A 25458-nucleotide genomic window follows, 5' to 3' on the forward strand; every position below is an offset into this window, starting at 1 on the left:
GTTATGTAAGTGGGAGAGATGCTCTTGCATCAGTATATTAGTTTCCTGTCGCTGCTGTGACAAATTACCACAAAGTTAATAACTTAAGACAAAATACATTTATTATCTTACTTACCATCTGAAAGAAAGAAATATAAATGGGCTTCACTGGACTAAAATTAAGGTGTTAGCATGACTGCATTCCTTTCTGGAGGCTCTAGAAGAATCTGTTATCTTGCCTTTTCCAGCTGCTAGAAGCTACCCACATTCCTTGATTTGTGAGGTCCCCCTGCACCTTCAAAGCCAGCAATAGCCAGTTGAGTCTTTTTCACAATCCTCACTTCGACTCTGCCTCAATCATCACATCTCCTTCTCTGAATCTCCTGGCTCCCTCTTTCACTTTAAGAGCCCCTTGGGCCCAACAGATCATCCAGGATAATCTCCCCATCTCAAGATCCTTAATTTACTCATATCTGCAAAGTTTCTTTCTCACAGATTCAAGGGATTAGGACCTGGAAATCTTTGGGGGACCATTATTCTGCTACCACATCAGATACAGTGTTATTACTTCCTCGTCTATATTATCTTAGACCTAACTGGTCATACTTATTTTCTTCCAAGTAGTCATTATATCAATGATTCAGGAATTGAGTCTTCAAATATCATTTATTTGGCTTTTCGGACCTTGAGAGAACAATCTTTCTGATGTCAGTTCCCACTTTTAGTGACAGCCCCACTCCCACCCCCAACCCCTGCCCCAGGACTCCCATCAGGTTCTTATCTTTCTGTGAGTAAAATGGGAAGGACAGGATCACTAGGAGCACGGGCAGAGTGTTCACCCATTTCTTTCTCTCCAGGGCTGCTGAATCAGTCATGGCAGCCACAAGGAAGCAGAATTCACATAGAAAACCCAGACTAACCACAAGAATACTCCATGCAGCCAAGGAACATTCTGCACAGGCCATAATTAGCTCTGGTATACCCTGGAACCTCATAATTTTGAGGTTTAGAGGCCAGTTCCAGTGAATGCATTACAAATGGAGATTGTGTTCTGGAAATACACCTGGCCTTCTCTAACTATTTAATGCATCTTCTCTTCTCCTTAGACCCTAAGTGGGGCACTTTTCTCTAATCATGTGTAAGCCATAAGGCCACAGAAAAGTGTTCTTCATAATCACAAATATCTACAATAATGTCACGTGAGCAGGTGACACAGAAGTTGCTCTGAAGCAGCACAAGGTTCCCCTTTGAAATTGCTTTCACATATTGTGCTATAATATACTGAAGAACCTAAACAGTGGTAGTTTTTGGTCATTTGAGGTTTTACACAATTTTTAGAAGAAGTAAAACATCTCTCAGTATCAAGCCCAGTAAACTAGTTAAAAATAAAGCTGAGTTTTGGGACAGAATCTAACTGTGGCATGAAAAAGATGGTACTCATTTTATCCTGTGGCTTTAAAAACAGTTCCAAAAGGAGTTTAAGATACCATTTGAACAACTGTGGTATCATTTGGAAAAAAGGAATAAACATCCCTGGGTGATTACTTTGAAGGACAGCACTCACATAGGCATGGGAATTTGGGTTTATTAAGAACTGCCATTTTAATGTTTCTGCTGCTCTGCTCCATATGAATTAATTTTTATGTTTTTTAGCTTGTGGTTTCAGTCTAAGATGACAAATATGATGAATAAAATTTTTATCAACCATTTGACTAAGACATTACCAGGCATGTCTGACTTTATAGCATTTCATAAAATGTGCAAGGCAGCTATACTCAACACAGCAAGAATTTGGATAAATGTCCTCTCTAGTTCCCAACTTTTGCCCAGAATTTGATCACATAAGAATTTAATTAGATAAATGATATAACACGTTGCTAATCATTTAATGTAAAAGCACAAAGGGCATTTCTAGAATATGCAATTTTCTTTCTGAAATAAATAACAAACCCGAGATTTTAAATTCCAACATTATGGCCCTCTAGTTATATGGCTCATGTATACTGAGACTGCAATTTTAAACAGGTTGGGAGTCCCCTGAGAACTTGGAAAACTAAAAAATAAAATTGCCAGCTGCTGGTTAAATTATAAAATCCCAACAGAAAAGATTGGCTTTTCAGGAGAGCAACAGTTGACATGGAACTAACAGAATGTATAATTGTATCCAAACAAAGAATGTCAGAATGCTTTGGTGGATCAACAGGATTGGGGAAAAGAGGTTATTCATCAGTTAAAACACCCAAACCTGAGAGGCAGAGGCTAACCTTGGCATTGCCCATCCAAGCACTGACCAGGAGAATGGGGGCTGCAGCACAGACTGTGGGACAGGTTTATCTCTGCTGTGGTCAGATCATCTCAGCCTCAGACCATTAAACATTCAAGTTGTTCAAATAACTCCTTTTATCTAAATCCATAATAAATAAGGAATGAATGATCAGAAGTCTCCAGTGTCTTTTTGTATCCTCAGTGATTACAATTAGCATTATGGAATTAAAAATTCATTCTGATATAACAATTTAAAATATTATACGTACACCTGCGAGATGAATCTGTCCTAAATGCACCTACTGGATGTGTTTCTAGGACTGAAACACTAAACTATTACTACCATCTACGGCTGAACAAATACCAAGTGAAAGCAGCTCAAGGCCTGGGGGAGTTGAAGATTCACAGGGGAGCAACTCACATGGGGCAAAATGATATAAGCTGAATTGAAAAGTAAGGGAAGGCAAGAGGAGGGTTAGTAGAGGGAAAAGGAGAGATTTTATGAGGTCAAAGAACAGGTGTTACAGGTGTAACTGAGTAATTCAGACTCTAATTCCTTTCCAACAGTTTGGACCCTACAGAAATGTGTGAGAAAACATAGGAACAACTATTTGTACAGCCTTCTCCGAATTCAATTAATTCAATAGGAACCCAGCTAATTTACTTAAAGACTGAAGTTTGACAAATTAAAGGCCAAGGTGTTTGAAGCCTGGGAATAGATTCACTGCCCTCAAAAACATCTCTTAATGTGAAGTGAGTAGATAAATCGAATGCCCTTTATCAGTCATTTCCTATTAAATTAGTAAAGAAGGAATAAGTAATGCCATCACCTGTGTAGGTTATAACCTCCAGAATGGTAATTATCTAAATAAGAACCTCAGTAAACACTGAAAGGAAAAAAGACCTCAGCAAATTTCAAAGTAGTGCTTGGTATAGATCTGAGAGATCTTATCACAGATCCACATGACAAAAAGTAGTCTTTTAGAAGATTTTTATTTCATTTCACTGTGATCATATGTGGTATATCTAAATCATGGGAGGAGACTGGATATAATAATGGCCTCTCAAGCAGGAAGAATGCAATCCCTTTTCCAATAACTCAATCTACCGTTTAATTATCATATAAAGCAACAAAAATAATTTACTTGGGGAGTGGCTTACAGTTATATAGCAAGATTCTTCTAGGAATATTTTTTTCCTAAAATGTTCTAGGTTCCATATTAACGTATTAAATATTTTCGAATGTGCTGGAAAGGTACCAGCAATGAGTGGCTCAAAAGCATATGTCTTGCCTTTCAGTATAGCTTTGGTCCACTTTCCTAAGTCAATTCTGCAAACAAGTGGTAATAGAAAAAATAGACGATGGGTTTTGCTCAACCTGTTTCAAAGAAAATCACATTCGTTTGGACTTGGTTCAAGAGATTCAGTCAAAGCAAAAGCTTTCTGGTGATAACACTCTTCTGGAATAAGATCATCAACACATACACACACGATCTTTAAGCTTCTAAAGCAGGATGAAGCCTCTCACGATTAGGAGCCTGACTACTCTGTAAAAAGCTAGAAATAACTAAAACTACCATTATCTTTATAAATAGAAGACGCACTTACCTATCTAAGCTGGCTAAAGTGCAATCTTTATTTCTAGGAGAATAAAATGCTCACAGGTACTCTAAATTTCTCTGATTCCATTAACTACTTCCCAGTGTTTTAAAGGTTTTGTCATTTCAGCTTTTAATAGGTCTAATGCTATGAATCTCAGTTTATTTTTCTGGAAACTTGCATATTTATATACTTCAGTTTAAAAAACTTCATTATTAGAAATGTTATTTTTTTTCCAACAGCATTGTCCTGTTATAAAAGTATTAATAAAATGATTTTCTGGGAATTCAATTTGTCTATCAAGTATATCCTATGTGCAAAGTGCTTCTGTAAGCACTGTGAAGCACGCTGGGGTGCTGAATGATCTCCACTTTTCATACTTAATTCCTGTTTTAAAACAAGATAAAGTATGAGTAATCAATGTAAAATGCTTTATATTTTATAAAACTCTACAAAAATAAAAGGAATTAGTCTTTTTGTTAAATATGGATCCATACAGATATATAAATGAACAACTATAATATCTTAATTGATTGGAAGAGATAAGATTGTTAATATGGCCATTCCTCTCAATGCAATTTAAATCAAAATCTCAGCAGGCTTTTTTGAAGAAACTGCCAAGTTAATTCTAAAATTTTTATAAAAGTACAAAAGATATAGAATAAAATATATTTAGAAGAAATTACATAAATTCAACCCTTACTATATAGCTAAAGTAATCAAGGCACCCTGGTATTGGTGTAAAGATAAAGAGATTAAAGACACAACAGACACAACCAAGGCACCAAGTCAATTCAATGGAAAAATCAGTCTTTCCAACAAATGGTGCTGAAATAACTGAATCTCCCGATGGAAAAAGTAAATCTCAACCTGCACCTCGTGATACATACAAGAATTAATTTAAGAAGGATCATAAACCTAAATGTAAAAACAGAAATATGAGATTTTTAGAGGAAAAAAGAAGACAATATATTTGTGACATTGGGCCAGGCAAAGACCTTTCAGGACATTAGAAACACTGACTCTAAAAGAAAAATATCGATAAAATGCACTTCATCAAAATCAGTAAGTTCTACATCAAAAGACACCATTAAGAAATGAGTATCAAGCCACAGACTAGGAAAACTATTTGCAATACGTATCTGGCAAAGTACTCATATTCAGGATATATACAGAACCAGTACAAATCAGCTTTAAAATACCCAAACAACAGTAACAAAAAGTAATATTTGCAAAAGATTGGACACTTCACAAAAGATACATGAATGTCAAGAAACTCATCTGTCCTCAAATCCTTAGTCATTGAGAAACACAAATTAAAAATACAGTGAGATACCATTTCATATCAACTAGAATAGCTACAATCAAAAGACTAATACAGTTGACCATTGAACAACAGGGGTTTAAACTGTGGGTCAGTTTTACGTGGAGGGTTAGTGACCCTAACCCTTTCATCGTTCATCAATTGTAGAACAAATTTTGGTGATGATATGGGAACAATTGGACTCCTCATAAATAGCTGCTGGGAGAGGAAAATGAAACAATCACTCTGGAGATCTGTTGAATAGGTTTTCATCAAGTAAACATATATGTATCTATGATTCAGCAATTACATTCTTAGGTATTCATCCAAGAGAACTGAAATCATATGTCTATGGAAAAAAAACCTTCCGTAAGATTTTTCAGATTACCCTTATGCATAATAGCTAAAAACAGGAAACAACCCAATTGTCCATCAACTAGAGAACAAATAAACAAATTGTGCTATATTTATATGAAATACTATTCAAGAATAAAAAGGAATGCACTCATGATATGTGCAATAACAAGGATAAATAAACCCATCATGTTGAGTGAGTGATGCCAGACTAAAATTCTCTCTCTCTTCCCCCATACTAACAATGGTATGAAGTCCAAAAACAGACAAAGTTAATCTATGGTGACAGACATTTTAAAAAACAGATGTTGGAGAGAGGAGGGGTAAGGATGGAATTTGGCTGGATATAGCATGGGAGAATTTTCTAGGACTATGGAAATATTCTATATCGTGTTTTAGTTAGTGATTAAATGGGCACATACAATTTTGAAAATTCATTGAACTAGACACTTAAGATTGTTATGGTGTTTTGTATATCAAAAAATTTATAGTACCATTTTGTTACTACAAATATATCAGCAATTTTCATAAACCTAAAAAACCAACAATGACCATTCCAACATAAGACTAATAACCTAAATTGGAAGTCACAAATACTCTGGTTACACAAGAGTTTTCTGTATGTTGTTCCATAGCAGCGGTTTGAGTAACACCCTACAATAACAAACTTATATAGATACATAACAAAATGAACTTAACTTAGGATATATATAAGCCAACTTCCCAAATGAGCAGTAATGTCAAAAGAAATAATTTTTAACTATAAACATGCATTAGTAGGTTTCCTGGAGTGGTTTCCACTTAATTTTTGGACTATCAGTTTTAAAAGCACATATCAGTAATATCTTTTTGCCTTACTACACACCTTGATTACTACTCCAACAAAAGAAACAACAGTGTTTAAGTTCCTGGAGTGCAACCAAAGTATTCATCAATTCATTTTACTTTAATTTCCTTTTGTAGGAGTCAGGGAACCAGTGAACCATCTGAATAAGCTCTAAATTGTTAAACTGTATCTTCCTCATAGTCAGTGTTTTCCTACAATTTCTAGAATCAAAAAAAAAAAAAAGGTTGATCCAAGATACACTGTTCTGGAGTGATTACATTCCTCATATTGCCAAATGACCTAAATATTAAGTTTTCTATAATACAGTTACTTTTTAAAATGCATACTTTCAGACTGATATACTGACATAAAAGAGCCCAAGAAGTCACTGTTAAACTTTGCATGCTTCAGCGGGCTCTGATTCTAGGCTTCGCTCCTAATAATTGCTTTCACAAACAATTGATCCTGGAAGAGTTCTTTATGCCTCTTATTATCCCAAAGTCAATTGACTTATTAATTTATAACAGATTCCCAATTAAAGTTAAACCAGCAACCTGAAAGCAACAATCCTAGATTGGTTTACTGTGCAGCTGCTATCAGTAATAACATTTTAAATATTTCAGGGTGCTCGAATTATGGGGAACACAAAACTAAAAAAATAATCTCTTTAAAATAATCAAGAAATGTTAATTCAAATTGATCTATACCGCTTCCCCAAGAACATACAGAAATTATTTTTAGCAGTAATTTTGCTTATATTTTTGTTTTCCTATTTGTAAAGTTGACTTCTGAATACATTTTATTTTTAAAGCAATCACCAGGTGAACTCTATTACTAACTAAAGAGGTCTTCATTTATTAAGGTATTAAGGCATTTATTCTTCCAATTTAATACTTTCCTTTACAATAAAGTATTAAATTTTTACATATATGTAGTATACATTTATATTTACTGGGGGGAAATCTCAATAATGTGATTGAACTTTGGTAATAGAATCTAAGCTAATTCTTGTATTGAAAAGTATCAAGAAATTGCTAATTCAAAAATAAGTTATGGTTTATGATCCATATATAATTTTGAAATTGAGCTTTTTAGAAACAAAATAAAGCATGTTTTTCTGGAAACAATTCTATAACACTAGCTAAAATATTTTAAATGGTGTCACTGCTACTATTTTTAAGGAAATTTGTATTAATTTTGTGGACTGGCATTGGGACAAGAAGTTGAAGGTTTGGGTAGCAGGAACACAGCAAGAATGTAGCAAGAACATAGCAGGAGAGAAGATGACCCTGATTCCTTTGGAGGTGGCAATTTTGTCAGGAGGGTGAGAGGATGATTTAATGTTTTAATTCTCTGCATTTGCATGAACAAAACAATTTTCTAAGCCAGCCACTCTAGATCTCAACCTAGGGTTGAAAAAGGCAGGTGAAATCAGGGACATTTGGGGATACCAGATATAAATATGCCCATTTTCACATGTAGGAGCTGTCTGATCACCACCAGTTAAGTTCTCGTAATGCAGTGACTACCTACATATCAGATTTGTCATCATTTCTAGTGTGTTTATGTTCCTTTTCCAAACAACTGTAATCAAAAGTTTTAATGGCATCTGGATATGTTCAGTTAAACATACAAGAACAAATGAAGGGAGTATCATATAAAATATCAGGAATCATCACAACTTCTAATACTAGCTTACTCTATAAAGGAATAGAAAACAAAGCAAGAATTTGAAGCTACCACCAAACCAAACAATTTATAGGACAGTTTTCAGGTTCCAAAATCATTCCCAGTATATTGCTTCATTTTCATTTTGATCACTATAATAAGCCTAAAAGACAAATAGTGTAGAGGCTATTATCTCTATTTTTGCCAAATAAAGAAACCAAGAGATTAGAGTTTGCTCAAAGTCACAAGGCAAGTACTTGGTAGAGCCACGAATAAGTTTTTTGAGACCTAAACTAGTCCACACTGCTACAGCAGATGAAGTTATACAAACCTGTATCTACATGAGATTATGTATAAAAACAATAGTAGGATTCTGGTCCCATGATTTTCACTCCTTGATGTTATACACATTAAATATGTTATGTTACATGGCAAAAAGGACTTTGTAAATGCAATTAAGATTACTAATTAGCTGACCTCAAAACAGGTAAATAATCCTGAATCTGTGTATTACCACTGCCCCTTCATGGAGACTCTCTTATAATACTCAAAATAATGTTTTTAACTGTGACTTGACTTGGAAATAGTCCATGTATAATATATTTTCTTGATAAATCTCAATGATTTTAACCATGTAAATCTCATGTGGAATCCTGCTTGCTTTGGCCACGAGCTGATTTTAGTCATAAATGTTACTTTGAAAATAAGTACAAACTGACCTAGTAGTCTTATACCCTAAAATCATTAATGTCTATTTCTTAATTCATCTGAACAAACTGAGTCATTCTGTAGGAAACCATATAGTTCTACATTAATTCTTAAAACATGTTTGTATATCTATTTCCTGTATTTAATTTAAAAGTATTCCCTGAATGGAAAGTTTTTGTTGTTGTTTTTCTGGCATTTTTTTCCCCCAAAGAGGGGACAGTATAAAAGTCAATTATTTAAAATGCAAACAGAATTATTTTATTTTAAAATCTTTAGCCCAACATGAACTTAATTTTTACCCATTTAGATACATAAGAGATAACAGTTTTCTGAATACTAAGTACTGACCACAAAGACCACCAGTCATGAATAAGCAGATTAAAAAATCTTCATGCTGTAAACTTCCCTATATACCATATTCACAGTTGAGGCCTCTAAAGCAAAATGTGAAATGAAAATAACCTAAAGTATTTTAGAAGTTTCTATTATAGCTTATAAATCAGGACATAACTCACAGTCAATATTCAGAGTAGAGAGTAAGTGCACCTAAGTGGAAAGAATATAAAGGAAGCAAAGACCTCCTGTTGAGTTAGGAGACATTGAAGGCTATTCTACTGCAGATGATACTACAGATTGTTTATGTCCCCTCAGAATCCACATGTTGAAACCTCATCCCCAATATGATGGTATTTGGAAGTAGGGTCTTTGGGTGGTGATTAGGTCATGAGGGTGGAGGCCTCATGAGTACTGTTAGTGCCCTTACAAAAAAAGCCTCAGAGAGCTCCCTTGCCATGTTGACCACCTAAGGTCACAGTGAAAACTGGCCACCTATGACTCAGGAAGTAGGCTCTTACCAGACGCAGAATCTGCTGGCACATTGATCTTGGACTTTCTAGCCTCTAGTACTGTAGAAACAAATTTCTGTCTTTTATAATCCACCTAGTCTATGGTATTTTTATTATAGCAGCCCTAATGGACAAGACAGTTAAATACCCCCCGAAATACAAATAAAGCCAGAAACATAACCAAGATTCATTTAGCATAAATTCAAGAATTGCTAGACTTTGTTGATCAGCCAATTTGTCAGATCCATCCAGGTTCCCATCCCCTCCTTATACCATTCTCCTCGGGAATGTGTCCCAAGGTAACTGCCCCCTTTACAGTAATAGCCACAACCACAATTAAGAAAATAATAATAGATAATGTTTATTGAGGTTTATATTGTGCCAAGACCTATAAGCACATTACATGGATTATATCTTTTAATCATTACAACAGCCCTATTAGATTCCTACTGCTTTATCCATAGTCTACAAGCTAGACAAACTGCAGAAGGCTTCAGAGCTACTGACTGTTTGGTCCAGGATCCAACTCCCAGTCTATCTGATTCCATTCTCTTAACAACACATTATATTAATATACCTGTAAGTTATATCTCAGTTAAAAGACTGAAGTCGTCTTGATAAATATTGCACCAAAAAGTAAAATAATAATTAAATGAGAAAAAAAATTGATTGGATAAAAATCAATTTTATCCAATCAAAAAAATGAATGGATAAACTCCATTCTTTTACCAGTTAATTTTTTATCATAATGAGTGCCAAGCATTATGCTATGGCACTGGAAAGACTACAGCGTCATCATCATCATTATCATCATATCCATCACAGGACAAAAGTATTGTTCTAAGCATTTAACCTGTATTAAATCCTCACAATAATCCTAGGAGTCAGGCTATATTATTACTATCCCCATTTTCTATATTTATTTATTTTTGAAAACTAAGGTTAGTCATCTATTGAAACTGAAAACTCTTGACTCCTGAGCCTGGGAGCTTTATCTTGTTTTATGTTTCCTTTTCCACTTTGTGGTTATCACACTGTATATAGATTACTGTAATATGTTTCATTTTGCATAAACATGTAACTCTTCACAAACATTTTAATGCTATATATAATGTGAAAAATTAGAAAATATTCTAATGTATTATGTGATACATACTTTATTTTCTAACAGTTTTTTTTAAGTAGTGTTGGAACATACCCAACTATTTGGTTGGAGAAACAAAGGGTGATTCTTGTGAACTTAATTATGATACCAAAAGCAGAATTCATAAAGGAAAATATGGATTATTTTACAAAATAAATTTGTTTTACCTTTTGCATATTAAACATAATAAATATAATATAAAGATAAATGAAACTTGAGACAACATACTTGCAACATGTAAGTCACTTCCTTAATGTTTTTGAATAGTTAGGCTTGACATAAGCACCCTACATAAAAATGAAATCCACTCCTGAAATCCTTACCCTCTCCTTTTAACCTACAAGACTATTTCCTTAGTTTATTCTCTGTTCCACTTCATTAGAATGTAAGCTGTATGTGAGCAAGAATTTCTGTCTGTTTTGTTCACCGTCTGTAATTGCAACACCCAGAACAGTTCTTGGCATCCATCTCTACTTAATAAAATGTTGTTGAATAAATTATAAAACTAGGTGGTATGATCTACTTTATGGTTAAAAACATTACTTTGAGATATTTATTTATTGAAACAAGTCTCTAAATATAGACACCAAAGTGTTACCATTACAACTTTTCTTCAATGAGTATATACTTCAGGTTAAAAAATAATTAAAACTAAAACAAGGATGAGGAAGTAACTGTCCCTCAAAAAAAAAAAAAGCCAAGGTTTCTTTCTTATCACATAAGAAAGAGCAAAGCATTAGACTTTACCATTTTTATTCTACATAATCCTTTGCCGTTGTATTCCTTTTTTAGAAAGACACGTCATCTTCAGAGCTTCTAGACTAGAAGTTGAAATCACACAATTACTGGGGTCACAAGCATACAAATTGTTTTAGAACCACCTAGGCATTTAAGAAAGGTAGAAGTCTAGTTGCCCAAAGGGAAATAAAAAGCAGTTTGCAGTGACATAAAGACGGTCATTACACAAACAACTCTAAACAGAGCTGTTTCGGAGGCTCTTGGCTCCTGGGCAGACACAGTGCCCAGGTGCTGTCTTTTCCCCTCTGCCAAGTACATCTGGGTTCAGCAGGTGTGACTGCGTGGTGGGAGGAGGGAAAGAAGTCATGGTTGGAGGAAAGTTATCACTGGTGGTGCTCATGGGAGTGATCACCAAGGCACTGAGACAATTAGCAGATCAAAGGGCTACCTGTAGCTCCTCCACCTGACAATGAAAAACCACCAAGTGCTTTGATTTTGTTGCATATACATTTCTTGTCAACTCCTGATAATAAAATGATAGTCTGAAGCTTACTGTCTATCTTGCATATACAATTACAACTATTTTATTGTAATTTGATAATTTAAAGTAAAACCCGAATCTTGATTTTAAAGTGTTTATACATTAGACAGAGATGAAAACAAGTTGGTAATTTATTTAGTCAGCTCTTAGAGTTTGCCTCTACTTAAGTATTTATTGCTTTCTAAAAGTGTATCACTTGTGCCATAAATCACACATCAATGCATCAGTGCAAGTAGATAAGAATTTATTAAATTAGTTAATGGGTCTATTAAAGGAACATATTTTTTGTTTTAACCAGAGAAAGATTTATACACCAGCAGAGTTGTTTTCATTCATGTTTTTCACTCCTTCATGCATACAAAAACTCAGCCAACAAATATTGAATGCCTACTGTGTACAAGGCATCATGTTTGGAGCTGGGTATATCCATTAGGGAATAAAACAGATGTTCTTCCAGCCCCCATGGAGCTTGCAAGAATACATTACAAACAAGAGAGAAAATAAGATAATAAGCAAGTGATTATATAAATGTGATTTTCGAAAAATGCGTAATTTCAAAAAAGAACAGTAATCGAAGCTAGTGACAGGGGTATATTGTTTGTATCTATGTGTATGTTGATGCCTCAGTACTTGGAGAAGGTGATCACAAAGATTCTCTGAGGTTTTGCAGTTTAAGCTGAGGAATGATCTGGGAGCAGAAAATGGCAACATATAGAAGGAGATAGCTATAAATAAATAAAGAAATAGGAAAAATACAGAAATAGAGACAGATGATGGTTTCAAGAAGGTAGTGAATACTTCAAAGGCCCCAAAAGAAATAAATATGCAAAAAAGGTAAGGATAAGAATTTGTACATTGTATTGTTATTTAGCTGATATGTACATGATATTAAAATAGCAATAAGTAGCAGAATAACAATTTACAGTGAAGAAATCAGGTTATTCTGAGATTCTGTGGGCAGAGAATACATCATACAGCAGTAATGGTCATCATTCTGAATGCAGAATGAAGAAAAATATAAAGTAAAACTCCAGTGAAGGCTAATGTAAAACAAAATCATGAAATAAAAATGACATAGATAAGTATTACTTGGAAAAAGGTGGTCTGATAGAAAAAATTAACCAGCAAATCAATAGATTAAAAATTGAGATTGTATTTGCAAAATTAAAAAGTACAGACTAATGTGTGTGGTGTTATTTTAGGGAAGCACGTCCATGGAATTCCCTGTTGAGGTTTTGGCAAGCCTGTTGCATAAATATGTAGGCTACTTGGATAGATTCCAAATGACACAACTAAAATGATGAAAGGAATGGCTTACAAGGACAGATTAAAGGAAAAATATGTACAACTTTAGCATCTCAGAAACTAAAGAAGAAACATTATGGTTTACAAATATTTGAAACATGTAAATTGAGGAAAAAGAATTCTTTGTGTACAAGGTTGCATAATTACGAGCATATTAAAAAGGAAAAAAAAACACCAAAACTTCCCCTAGTGATAATGTTGTTTTCCAGTAAGAACCATTTGGACAAATAATCCAAGATGGGCAAGGATTAAGGCCACCAAGCAGATATAGACATTCCCAGTAACCTAAACTCTGCAGACCTCAAAATACATAGAGGCCTATCTGAATAGGACAAAGTAGGACATCTTCCCATTACCCAGCTATGCTTTAAATTTAGAAGGGATCTTTCCTCGGATTTAAGGCTTTTCTCTGCAATTGTGCTAAAGTGAAAAGAGTCCTGGACTTGGGTCTACAAAACCTAGTTTTGAGTGTTTATCACTGGGAATAGAATTATTCTATCTATGGCTTCATCTGTCAATGGGGTTAATAATAATCCACTAGGTTTTTGTGAGGTTTAAAAGAGCTGTTGCATATGAAAACATATTTTATGTGCTTGAAAGCATAGCTCTTAGTGAATATATCAATTATCATAATGAGCTCAATGTGTCAAAAGGTGTAGGATGAAGACTGTCAAAGTGCATGATGCCTGGGACTAGGCTATTACATCTGTCTTCCTGCTCTAGAGAAAATCAGCTCTCCTCTGAGTTACTGTCTACCCTGCAGCTCTCTTAATTGGTTACCGTTTTCTCTCCCATAACTTATAGAGATGTGGCAGGAGTCCCTCTTGTTCCTCAGTGCAACTTCCTGAACATTCTCTCCTTCCGCTCAAAAAAAAAAAAAAACAGCAAAAAAACCCTACCCAGTTTTAATTTCATGCCATAGATCTCTATTCCCCAATACTACCCCCCTATTATAGTTATTTCTTCATCTCTGTACCTCTCTCACTCCTTAAAGACTTCTGTTCCTGGTTCACTATCATTTGCTCCAACATTTCTCTTGGTATAATTTTTGGGGGAATTTCAATACCCACATAAATATTTTTTCCATGTGTTTTGACTCATCTCTTTCAATGATCTTGTCTTCTACCCTCCTTCAACCATAACTTACTCCCAAATTTATAATTATCAGTATCTGTAATTATAGTCTAATTACCGCAATGCCCCCATCACCTTACTCCTCATACCATCACTTTCTTTCTTGCTCATTCCCTTTTGGACCCACAACTCAACCTTTCAAATTCACCAGGTTTCCAGTGGATCCTATTACTTCTTGACAGAACTCCAGTTTTCTCATGGCCAATGAGGGGAAAGGGACGTTGGAAATTACCTTAGTTTGAGATTTAAAGAAGCAAAAATAATGAAAGCACGTGGGCTGAAAAATTCACAAATGGTTGAATACATCTTGAAATGGATAACCACAAAGACCAGGTTGGTAAAGAAGAGAGATAAGAAGAACTGAAAATTAGAGCAATGACAAGAGTGGGTTTACTGGGAATGAAGGGCAAGGAGAGGTAGAAAGACAGAAAATTCTGGCAAGAAATGGGAAGTCTGAGAAATTTAAAGTACTAGTAAATGAGCAAATCATGCGATGAGAAAGTCTAATGAACAGCATTGCCAGTAGGTACCTAAGAATGGAGCTGGGAATCATTTGTGTTGGGAACTTCCAGGAAATTTAACACCAGAATATTAAAAGGGTCACAAGTTTTTAAGGGAACAAATAATAGAGAAGAAACAAGGTTCTGAAGCCTTTGAGGAAGTTCAGGATGTTGTGATGGCTAGTAATTGGCTCCAGAGAGGAAAGGAGATGTTATAGGCTGATGGCAGGAAAGTGTGAATGTTGTACTAAGAGGCCGTTAGAATAGTTTCCAAAAAAGCAAGTAGTACACCAACTCCTTCTTCTCATCTTGTGGGTCCAAGAACTGAGAAAAAATCACCAACTATAACTACCTAAAGCAAAGTGGTATAGCAGAAAAGAGTAAAAGATAAGCTGGAATCACAGTCAAGTTCAAACTCTGTCACTGGTTGCTTGAATTATAGGACATGTTGAATTATAATTGATGTGACTTTTTCAAATCTCAGGTCCCTTATCTGTTAAATGAGATTAAGAATGCCTTTTCTGCTTATGTTTCCTAGAATAGACATGGGAAATGCTGAAGAAATTTTAACTATTGTTTTTATTATTATTATTTTAGGGGAATAAATATAATAAAGCATGTAGAGGTCCATTTCAACTATAAAACACCATACAGATGTACAGAAGAAGATATTAACAAGGTGACCTCATATGATGGAATTTTCATTATTTTGTAAAATACTTAATGTTAATCCAATTCTAGTTTTAAAAAATAAATATCTTGGTTAAATAACTCTTAAAAGAAACCAGAAGATATAATTTTCTAGCTGATATGGTTTGAGACCATTTGGTGCTTTTGTTTGGCTCAAATTTCTTAATGGGGTTACACAGAAAAAAAATTAAATGAGGATGGAATGTAAAGCAAATAAAATACCTTCATTAAACTAGCAGAAATAAAAACCTAGTTAACCTTTACAATCACTATGTCCTACATTATGTATCTGTTAACCTTTAAAATCACTTTTTCCTACATAACGTATCTGAAAATTATAAAGTATGCTCTTACATATCATACTGAATAACAATGAAGCAATGGAATCCTAGAAAACCAAAATAAATTATAAAAATCATGTTGAAATAAAATTGAATGGCAAGGTTTTGAATCACTTCCTGAGTACTCCTCTTCTTTTTCCTGTCTTCACTATTCATACTAGTGATGCATTTTTCTGAAAGACACATTAACTCTTTCTGACCAAACAGAGCATACTCCACTCTTTATTTCTGAATGTGAAAAGAAAAGATGTATTGACACTTTACCAAATTAAATTTGAAAATTTTAAAAATTTTGTCCCAAGAAAATAAATATAATTTACCCCTTCCAAAATATCTACCTGTTAAATAGAAATTGGATATGATGTGTGTGTTTTACAAATAAGAAAATCATTTAACAAAATATGTCCATGACATACAGGACGTGTCACTCACTGAAATACAGCATAGTTCAGTAGTTAAGAGAGCAGGCTCTAGATTTAAACTGGATCCTATTTCTAACAAGCTACTTAGTAGATTATTTATTTGGGAGATTACTTAACCTCTCTGTATCTCTTTTCTCATTCATATGTAAATAATAATAGTACCTGCCTCATAGAATCATAGTGAGAATCAAAGATGGTACTTAGAACAGGGGAACACATAACATGCACTAAATAAATACTATACTTACTAACTATACTTAAGAAAGACATCCGAATGAATGCTCCTTGTTAAGTTATCTAGCAAGATGCTTAAATAGACATGGTGGCACTCCCCAAATAAGGAGAAGAAAGGAAAAAACAAACTGAAGTCTGAAAAATTATTGTTTCTTGATCAAAATTAAAGTTAGCTGGAAATGTTAGAACCTTGTATCTAGCAAAGAAATTGATCACTCAGAGGTAGTTTTTCTTTTAACTGAAGATGCACAGCAAACACAGCACTTCTTGTCATGCCTGCATGTTAATATTATGTGTTTAGCAATGTTCTTGCAGGAGTATTGAGAAATATTTTCAAAGTAGTTCACTCTATAACATATATTGTAAAAAAAAAAAAGTTAATATAACAAAGCGAGAAACAAAGCTTTTACATTTCCTGGGACTACTTTGGACTTATCTTTTATAACATACTGCTGTTTAAAATATGTGGGTATCTCTCACAGAACACTGACGGGGTGGGGGCGGGGAGTGGATAGCTCCATTCATTTGGATATATATTGAGTGTTTCGGTTTTGTTGTTGCTGTTGCATAGTTGTGTTGTTTGTTTTGCCTTGCACTGCTCTAAGCCCTGGCTCTGTAGGAAGTACAACATATGACACAAGAATTTATAACTAAATATGAAAGCATTTTGAATGGTAATTTGCATTTTGTTTGCCTATAGACAATTTCAAAATGGTGTTGACAATACAAAAGTTAAACTATAGAAAGAAAAAAGATGAATAAACAAACAGGAAAAAGTGTGTGGATAAAATTAGAGTTTAATTAGCATTTGGAGCCAAACTTGTGAGGGGAGAAGGGTATCATAGATGTGAGCAAAGATAAGACTGATGCCTATAATTGGGAGACTGCTCTATGCTACTGGGAGGGATTCACCAATTTATTTCAAATAAGAATATTCTCCAATGTTCCCACTTGACTGTCCCAGTCTTTTCTGCCCAAGGGTCATGAGCCCGTTTGACCTGGGCTGTCTTCATATGATCTCCAGTAGCAGTAAAATGTAAATGGTCATCCTGACCTTAGTACAAGAAGAGACTTAAAAGGAATATTGTGTATTCCCAAAATAAATGTCTTCATCAAATACCAAGCATAAAAAAGAATGCATGGTGTCCTAACCCATTCAGAGACCGCTTTCAATCATGCACAAAATCATTTAACAAAAAGAGATTAAAACCTTGGCCTTTCCGTCTGTGGGCTGTTATTACTATATTAAATTAGTTTTAAAGAGACTGATCAGTTTGATACAGACCTGTTTTAGAAAACAGAAAAAAGTAAAGCTTAGATCTAGAGTCAATTTTCTTTCTCCATAGTAACAATCACATTCAAAAGCGCTTTAGTACTCAAAAAGCCTTCACTTAAATTCTTGAACTTAAATCCTCCATTCTACTTCATGCACTATTAAATCTTCTGTTGAACAAATCCTACCCAGCTTCTATCAGCATAATAATGCATATTTTAAAACAAAATAGTAGTACCTTTTCTTCTAAAATATTACCAAATAATTGCAGGGCATCTTATCTGCATTCTGAGATCTATTTCTTTTCTACAAAATTGAGTCCTCTGTTTTGTAATTTGTACCTCCATTTATTACTTTAGGAGGAAAATCAGCAAAAAATGTATAACAACATATTATCTGAAATGATGGGAAAATAAACTTTCAAACAAGCACATTCTTCAGATATGTTTCTTTCACCTTTAAACAGGTTTTTCAAGCTTAAACATTTTGGACAAAATCTCTTCAATAATGCACATATTTCACTGCCTTTGTATCCCCCAAATGTTGAACATATTGCAGTGAGTCTTTGTCTAGGATGCAAGATCAATACTGGTATCAAATACAAGCATATTCTCTCACAGGGTAACGCCTTTTGGCCTTTAAACATAGCCTCTCTCCCACCCCAAATAAATGTTTTTTTCTAGTTTTTTACATTGTAAGGTAGCTCTGCTTTTACATATACCTTTTCAATCTCCTCTTTGTCTAACAGCTGTCAGGTTTTATTGCTCTGATTAAGTCTGACCTATTACCTCATATGTCTTTAATTTTTTGAATTCAGTTTATAGAGAGCCCAGGAACTTAAAAACCAAGAGAAATAGACTTTTCTATATGATTTAAGGCCGAAATGCATTATCTATTTTAGGTGGTCAGGGGTTTTTGATGTTTTCTCCTAGGTTCTCAGCTCTGTGCTACAGGCAAAGCAAGATACTTCTCTACAAGTGGGGTGGATATAAGTTATTGCTCAGTTGATAGTTTTAGGCAGGATACTGTGATCATATCAAGGTGTAAAATCCTGAGTTGCTCCATAATTCAGATCCTAATTTATTTCTGTTTATGTTTTAAACCTCAGGATTTAGTAGTAGAGGCTTTAGATTGTCATTTTTTTTTCCTCACAAGAAAGCAAATTGCAAATGCCACAGTGTTTTGGAGATTTGCAACCTTTTAATAATGATGACAGAATTTTATAGTGGATGCTGTGCCCTAGTTGCTATCCAGCAAGGAAATGTTGGGAGGGGGGTTATTTAAGGAGGACTCTGACACAGAAAGGATACCACTGGAGACAGACTGCTTGACATGATATCAGTGACTTTATAAAAAACAGAGAGAACGTGTAGAAATGGTGTAACGGTGAATCTGTAACACTGTTTTAAGGGCTATATCAGCAGACGCTAGAACTAACTTTTGAGGAATGGCTCTCAGTTAAGGATCAATTAGAAACAAATAATGTCGTCACTGAAAGCTATTGAAACACAATAGGCACGTATATAAGGAATAATAACTGGCTTAAATGGGTAATGACAAAACTTTATCATGTCATTTAGTCTCTTTTGGCCAGTGACTTAAGTTAGAAACTTACAAGTTTTAGGAACCATACACTTTACCACTGTGACAGAAAAGGATAAGCTGTAATCTCTTCCAGTACTTTAGATCTATACATGTAAATAGTTGAATATACATCCACGTAAATCAATATAACAAGTACTTACTTCTATGTATAAAATTTACAGCTGGTATGGAGAGTAAGCTTAAAAGTATGCCAAACATTTCAGTAATAACTGTTTTACTACAAGCTCCTCATAGCTCTATGTGCATTTCCTTGGAAGTTACTCAGGAACCCCCTGAGAAATAATGGCTCAACCTAGACATATAGTTATTTGTGTGTGGCAGTTAGAGCAACTCTGCTTCCAAGTTAAAATCCTGTGGTACAAGCAGCACGTCCTTAAAACTCACCCTCCCTCTCTTTCTCAGGGGAGCACTGAAAACTTTAATAATATCAGTTTCACAGAGAGTAGAAAGTCACTTTATGTGGATTTGCAGATTAACATTTACTACTTTACTTCCCCCGCCCGCCACCCAACATCTTTCCTTTAAAAGATCTCCATTGATTATCCTGACACCTGCTGGCAAGGGCATAGTCGATGATCCTAGTCTACTTTTCCCTTCAACAATTCCCCCAAAGCAAAGACTGTTTAGAGGTATTTTCAGTAACAATTAAGTGGTAATTCATTCAGTGTAAGTATTTATAGCACTTAATTTTTAGCATTATCACACAACCATGAGAAAATTTTCAATAATCCATTTCACGTAGCCAACAACTTAAGTCTTATATATAACTACATGTTTGCTTTGATTAACCAAAAGATATTGTAATCATTATATGGGCTGTGATTTAAAAAACAAAAACAAAAACATGCTAGACATCTTCCTTAAAAGACAGGTAAGAATTAAGTAATAGGAATGGCTTGGCTTTGGTTTTCTACTATTTTTTTTTTCATCATAATAACATCAGTTTGCAAACTACTTAGGAAATAAACTCAAACTCATATAAACTCATAGGAGTAAACTGATTAGCCTGAGAGAAGCCATACCATTAATTACATATTTGCAAAATTTGCTGTTTGTTTCTCAGTACCCAAGTGTTCTGATTTACTCTGATTTGAACTGAGTTCTGAAACCCACACTGTTTTTCGTGGGTTTATTTGGCAAGGAATATAATGAACCTACTACATCATAAATGATACTCAAATCTATTGGCGCCTGCAAGTATGTTCAGTAAACAACAAATATCAGAATTACTTTCTTAGGCTTTAGGAAACTCTCAGATCAGGCGGGTTTTCAAAACTGTACACAAATGATAACATATACAGGCCATCCCATTATTCAAAACCCTTCAAAAGATGAAAAGTTTTAAAAATAAATTACCTAATTAAAATTTTTATCTTAATATCAGTGAAATTAAGAGTGTGGACTACTAATTTAGAGTCTAAAAACTGTCAAACTTATACTTTGTAATGGTTTTGAGCAACCAAGCTTTTTTAGTCTAGTCATGTATATGGTATCCTCATTTTGTGAGAAGGAAAAATCATATGTATCTAACAAGAAAGGAAAATTTTATGAAAATATTTATTAAAAATACCCTACACCCTGAATACGAGAAGAGTTCAGAAGTAAAATACATTTGCCTGGTTTTGAAGATCTTTGTAAATTCAAGACTGCAGAGGGGATAACAGACCATTTCAATTTTTGTGACCCTTAATTTGTATTATTATAAATGTTTTCCCCAAACAATATAAATTTAAAACAAAAATACATTTCAATTCTAAGAAAATATTTCAAAAATAATTAGAAAAAACTTTTTTAGGACCAGAGGGGAAAAAATGTGTTTTGTATCATAACAGTGGTCAGGGCTTTCTTTGCATTAGTGTCAAACTGTACCAGCAGGATATTTTATCTTCAATTACTTATTATTTTTAATTCAGTATTTCCAAATTATTTTTTTAATGTTTCACCTGGAATCTGCAGCTGGCATTGATTTTTAAAGTATAAAATTAATGATCATGTAAATCAAGTAATGAAGACACTAATGTGTAATAATTTTTTTAAAGTACAGTAACCTGTTATTTCAGCATCAATATTGCTATACTAATCATAGAAGCATGGGTGTTTTTACCTCGAGTGAGACTGTTCAGGTACTAACTGATCCCCATGTAGAATTAACTAAAAATCGCCATTGATTAAAAAAGGAAATGTGAATGCCAATGATTCATAGTATTTAGGACATGTCTAGACATTTTTAAATAGTGCCATTTGCTTAAAAGACTTCAGACACAAACTGCAAGCACAGGGACAGATTGCATAAGATGTCACGTGCTTGCTGCAACTGTATGCATGTAATTGGATTTTTTAGAGCAACCCATAACAATGAATAATTTAAGAGTTAATGAAATATTCAATCTGACTGATCCACTGGTTTAATTTTAAAATAAAAACGACTAAGAAAAGGAATTACATGTCCTTATCAAATCCCAGTCATTAATATGCGTAAATTGCAACCCACACGGGGAAACACCAATTTATAAAACGTATACATTAGACAAATTATATCTGGGGAGGTGGGGTGGGAGAGGTGCAAGGTAAATTCTCATCGTTAACACTGGCCTCAGTAAGTTTGCTCAAAGTTTAATTGTTTGGAGATGTCACGCAAGCTGTACTCTGCCTTTCTGCAGAGCTGAGGGAGAATAAATTAGAAAGGTGCAAGTTTAACAAAAAGAGCTCGTGGAAAATGGTCCATTTCTTTCCTATCCCTCTCCTCACAGGCCGTCTGGACAAAAAGAGAAATCTACGGAAGAATGTGGAGTACACACTGCCCAGCATTGTCTAGGAGACGGAAAGAGAGCCCAGGCAACACACCAAGAGTAAGCTGTGTCCTGGGCGTGTATATCTTTGGACAGCAGAGCTTCCGGCTGCAGCGAGACGGGACTCACCGCGCCCCAGGGCTCCAGCAACCAGACCTAGGGAGGCTAGCGCGGCACACAGGTTAGATATACTTTCTCCTCCTCCACCTGCGCCGCCCTCCGCCTAGGTGCCAGGACTGATGATGGAGGCGATGGTGTCAAGGAGTAGGTGCCTGTGAGTGGGTGAGTGTGTGTTTTCGGTTTGGGGTGGGAACGGAGGCGGGGAAAGGAGGAGGGGAGGGGAATGCCTGCCGTTCTCCCCCTCCTTTCCTGCTGAGGGATCAAAGTGCAGAAGGAATCCAGACGGGAAATGAAAGAAAGGAGAAATATCGGTAGTGGAAGCGCTGTCTTTTTCGTATAGCTGGGGCAGTCCGCAGTGCAACTACAGAGCCATTACCTTTCCTTAACCTTCAGTGGAGTGGCTGGCTGCCTGTCTGATAACTGGAAGGGCACATAGTAAACGCGGGCGAGGCACACACCTACTCGCAGGGGGAAATAGCCACATTCTGGGGGAGGGAGGGAGGCCGAGGAAAGGTGCGGCCTGGATAGCTACTGATAGGGCACCGAGGGCATCTGGCCAGGAACACCCGGCTTCTTAGGCAAATAGTAGCCCAAGAGTTCACAATTTTCCTGTGAAACAAATAGACGGATGGGTGCGTGGATGAATGGTGTAGAATATTCATTCAGCGTCTAAGCTCAAATGGATTTGAGTCAATGCATTTTTTAATCCAGCCACATTTTTTAAGAGGCACAGCATTTTAAACCCTGTAGTGCACTCAGCTCTCCACTTGAAGCAGCCTGCGGAGGGTTTCATTACCTACTGAACGCATAGAAGGAGCCGCCTGTATATATGGGCGCAGAAGGGGCTCGGGTCCGCCTCGAGCAACCTACCCAGAGTCCCTGCAGCTCCCCCTGCCCTTTCCAGGCGCCAACTTCAACGCCAACGCGAGCTTAGATGGAACCAAGACCAAGGCTTGTATTGACAGGCAATCCTTCCCAGGGACCTGGAAGCCAACTACGCAACTCAGCAGGAGACTCTTCAAAGTCCTGTGTTTTTGGGTTTGTTTTTTTTTTTTTAACAGACTGGTTTATTTCATGCAATTCATGAAAACCACCGCCAGACCACCTCTTACAACTTTTCCGCTCTTGGGCGGGGGCGCCAGGGTTGTCTCGCAACGCAAGATTCCCTATTACCAAGAGTTAGGCTCCTACCAGGAGGGTATGCTGAGCAAAGCTTGAGGCCCTTTGGGCTACAGGAAGGGCGGGTTCCTGGGGTTTTTCTGCTACTGGTGCTGCGCCTCCAGGATGGGGAGATGGGAGAAAGCCAAACTGACTTATCAGACCCGTCTCCACTGCACCCACCGCACCCACCTCCCAAACTCCCAGCACCGGGTTCGGATTTGCAAACTGCTTGGCGTGGGCTGGGCACCAGAGCACAGCACCCTGGAGGCGGACAGCCCTAAGGCACTCTTCCCCTTTCCACTCCTCCACTCCCGGGGCACGCTCGCTTCCCTCGCTCCCCAGCGAAAGCCCCGTCTGGAGCCGGGAGCCGGCATCACCCACACTGCCCAGGGAGGGTTCGCGTGGCTACCCGGGGGCCAAGTAAGCCGTGGAAGATCTGTTTTCCCTCCCGCCTCCCCTGCATCCCCGTCCTTCTTCGATCTCATCTAGGTACCCCACACCCTATTCCCGGCTCAGCCCCGCATACTCCTCTCTGACTTTGCGAGCACTTTTCCTGGACACGCAGGGCAGGGCGCAGCCTCCTCGGTGCCGCCCACGGCGCTCGCCACCCCGGGAGCGCCCGGGGGACCTCCTCCAGCCCCCTGCGCAGCGTTTCCCAGGGGACTCTCTGCCTGTCCCGCAACCGGGGCCGTCGCCTCACCTTTGCAGAACTGAGGGACACCAAGGCTGAGCCCAACCAGGAGCCAAGCAGCCACCGAGCGCTTCATGATCCGTCTCTCGGACGTGACCCCGCTGGTCAGGGGTCCTAGTGGAGGGTAGTGTCGCTGAGGCTGCACCGCAGGGCAGCGGCAGACCCCGCCCCGACAGAGGATTCAAGAAGATGTCTTTTTCCTGCAGCGTCTCCTTAAACAAATTCTTGGAGAGAGCAAGAAAGAGTGGCGACCAAAGAGAGGAATCTTTCTTCCCCTTTTGCCTGCGCTCCGGGGCGCTGGGAGGTGGGCGAGCTCCGGGGAGTCGCCAGCGGGCTCAGCCTCCTCTGCGGGTGGGTCCCAGACGAGGCGCGGCGGGCGGGGCCGGGCGCGGGCGGCGGCTCGGGGTCACCCGCGCTGGCGGACCCGCAGACTGTGTGCTCTGCTCGCGCCGCCGCGGCCGGCTGCGGGGCTTCTGACTTAAGAGAACAATGAAGCGTGAGCAGGCGGGGAGCGAGCGAGGGAGCGAGCCGAGAGCGCACTGTGTACAAACAGAGGCGGCGTGCGTGTGAGCTTGAGCCTCGCAGGCGCCCGCCCGCCCCGCGCGCCCCTCCTTCCTATTCCCTCCAGCAGCCTCCCCCTTTTTCTCCCCCCACCCCACTACCCCCCAGAGGTGGCTCCTTCTGCTGGAAGAGAAAAGGGAGACAACTGCAGCCACACCCTGGCACCTGCCACCACCTCTGAAGTTCCTACAGTGCCTATACCTTCTGCACACACGCCAGAGACTCCGGGGTTAAGCGAAGCAACCCTTGGTGTCTGAGATTTTCTTGGTTTCCAGCACTGACTTTATAATTAACCACGTTAAGTAATCCCCTGAAGTCCCGTTCTCTGCATAGCCAGAAAAAGAAGTTAAGAGATTTTGAAAAGTGGCTCTTGGGGCACAAAGCTGCCCGAGAGACAGAACGCTGCAAAGTGAATTGTCCCGGATTCCAGGAAATGCAACCTGGTCAGCAGCCGGCCTCTAATCAGCTAAGACAGGGCTGCTCTGCTGCTGTTCTGGCTGCACTTTGGTTGGCTCTAGGGTTGGGGAGAGAGCCCTGTGGGCTCCTCTGGCCACCGGGGCAAAAAGGTGAAGGCACAGGGAAAGCCAGTGGGAGGCATACATCTCCTCAAGGAGGACATCTGTTTCAGATGAGAAGTAGCGGGGCGAGTTTGGGGACCGTGC

The 25458-nt window shown here is 37.3% G+C and overlaps 1 protein-coding gene across 2 annotated transcripts in view; it reads right to left on the reverse strand.

Moving 5' to 3' along the window:
- EDIL3 (EGF like repeats and discoidin domains 3) overlaps positions 1 to 24311 on the reverse strand; it is a 420308-nt gene extending 395997 nt beyond the window's left edge. For both annotated transcript variants that reach the window (XM_029218099.1, XM_029218098.1), the window contains exon 1: positions 24245 to 24311. In XM_029218099.1, coding sequence (XP_029073932.1) covers positions 24245 to 24311 — 67 coding nt within the window. The remainder of the gene's footprint in view (positions 1 to 24244) is intronic.
- Positions 24312 to 25458: the final 1147 nt, after the last annotated feature.

The sequence above is a fragment of the Monodon monoceros genome, unplaced genomic scaffold (genome assembly GCF_005190385.1).
Source record: "Monodon monoceros isolate NGI ecotype Baffin Bay Population unplaced genomic scaffold, NGI_Narwhal_1 Super_Scaffold_12, whole genome shotgun sequence".
Lineage (NCBI taxonomy): Eukaryota > Metazoa > Chordata > Mammalia > Artiodactyla > Monodontidae > Monodon > Monodon monoceros.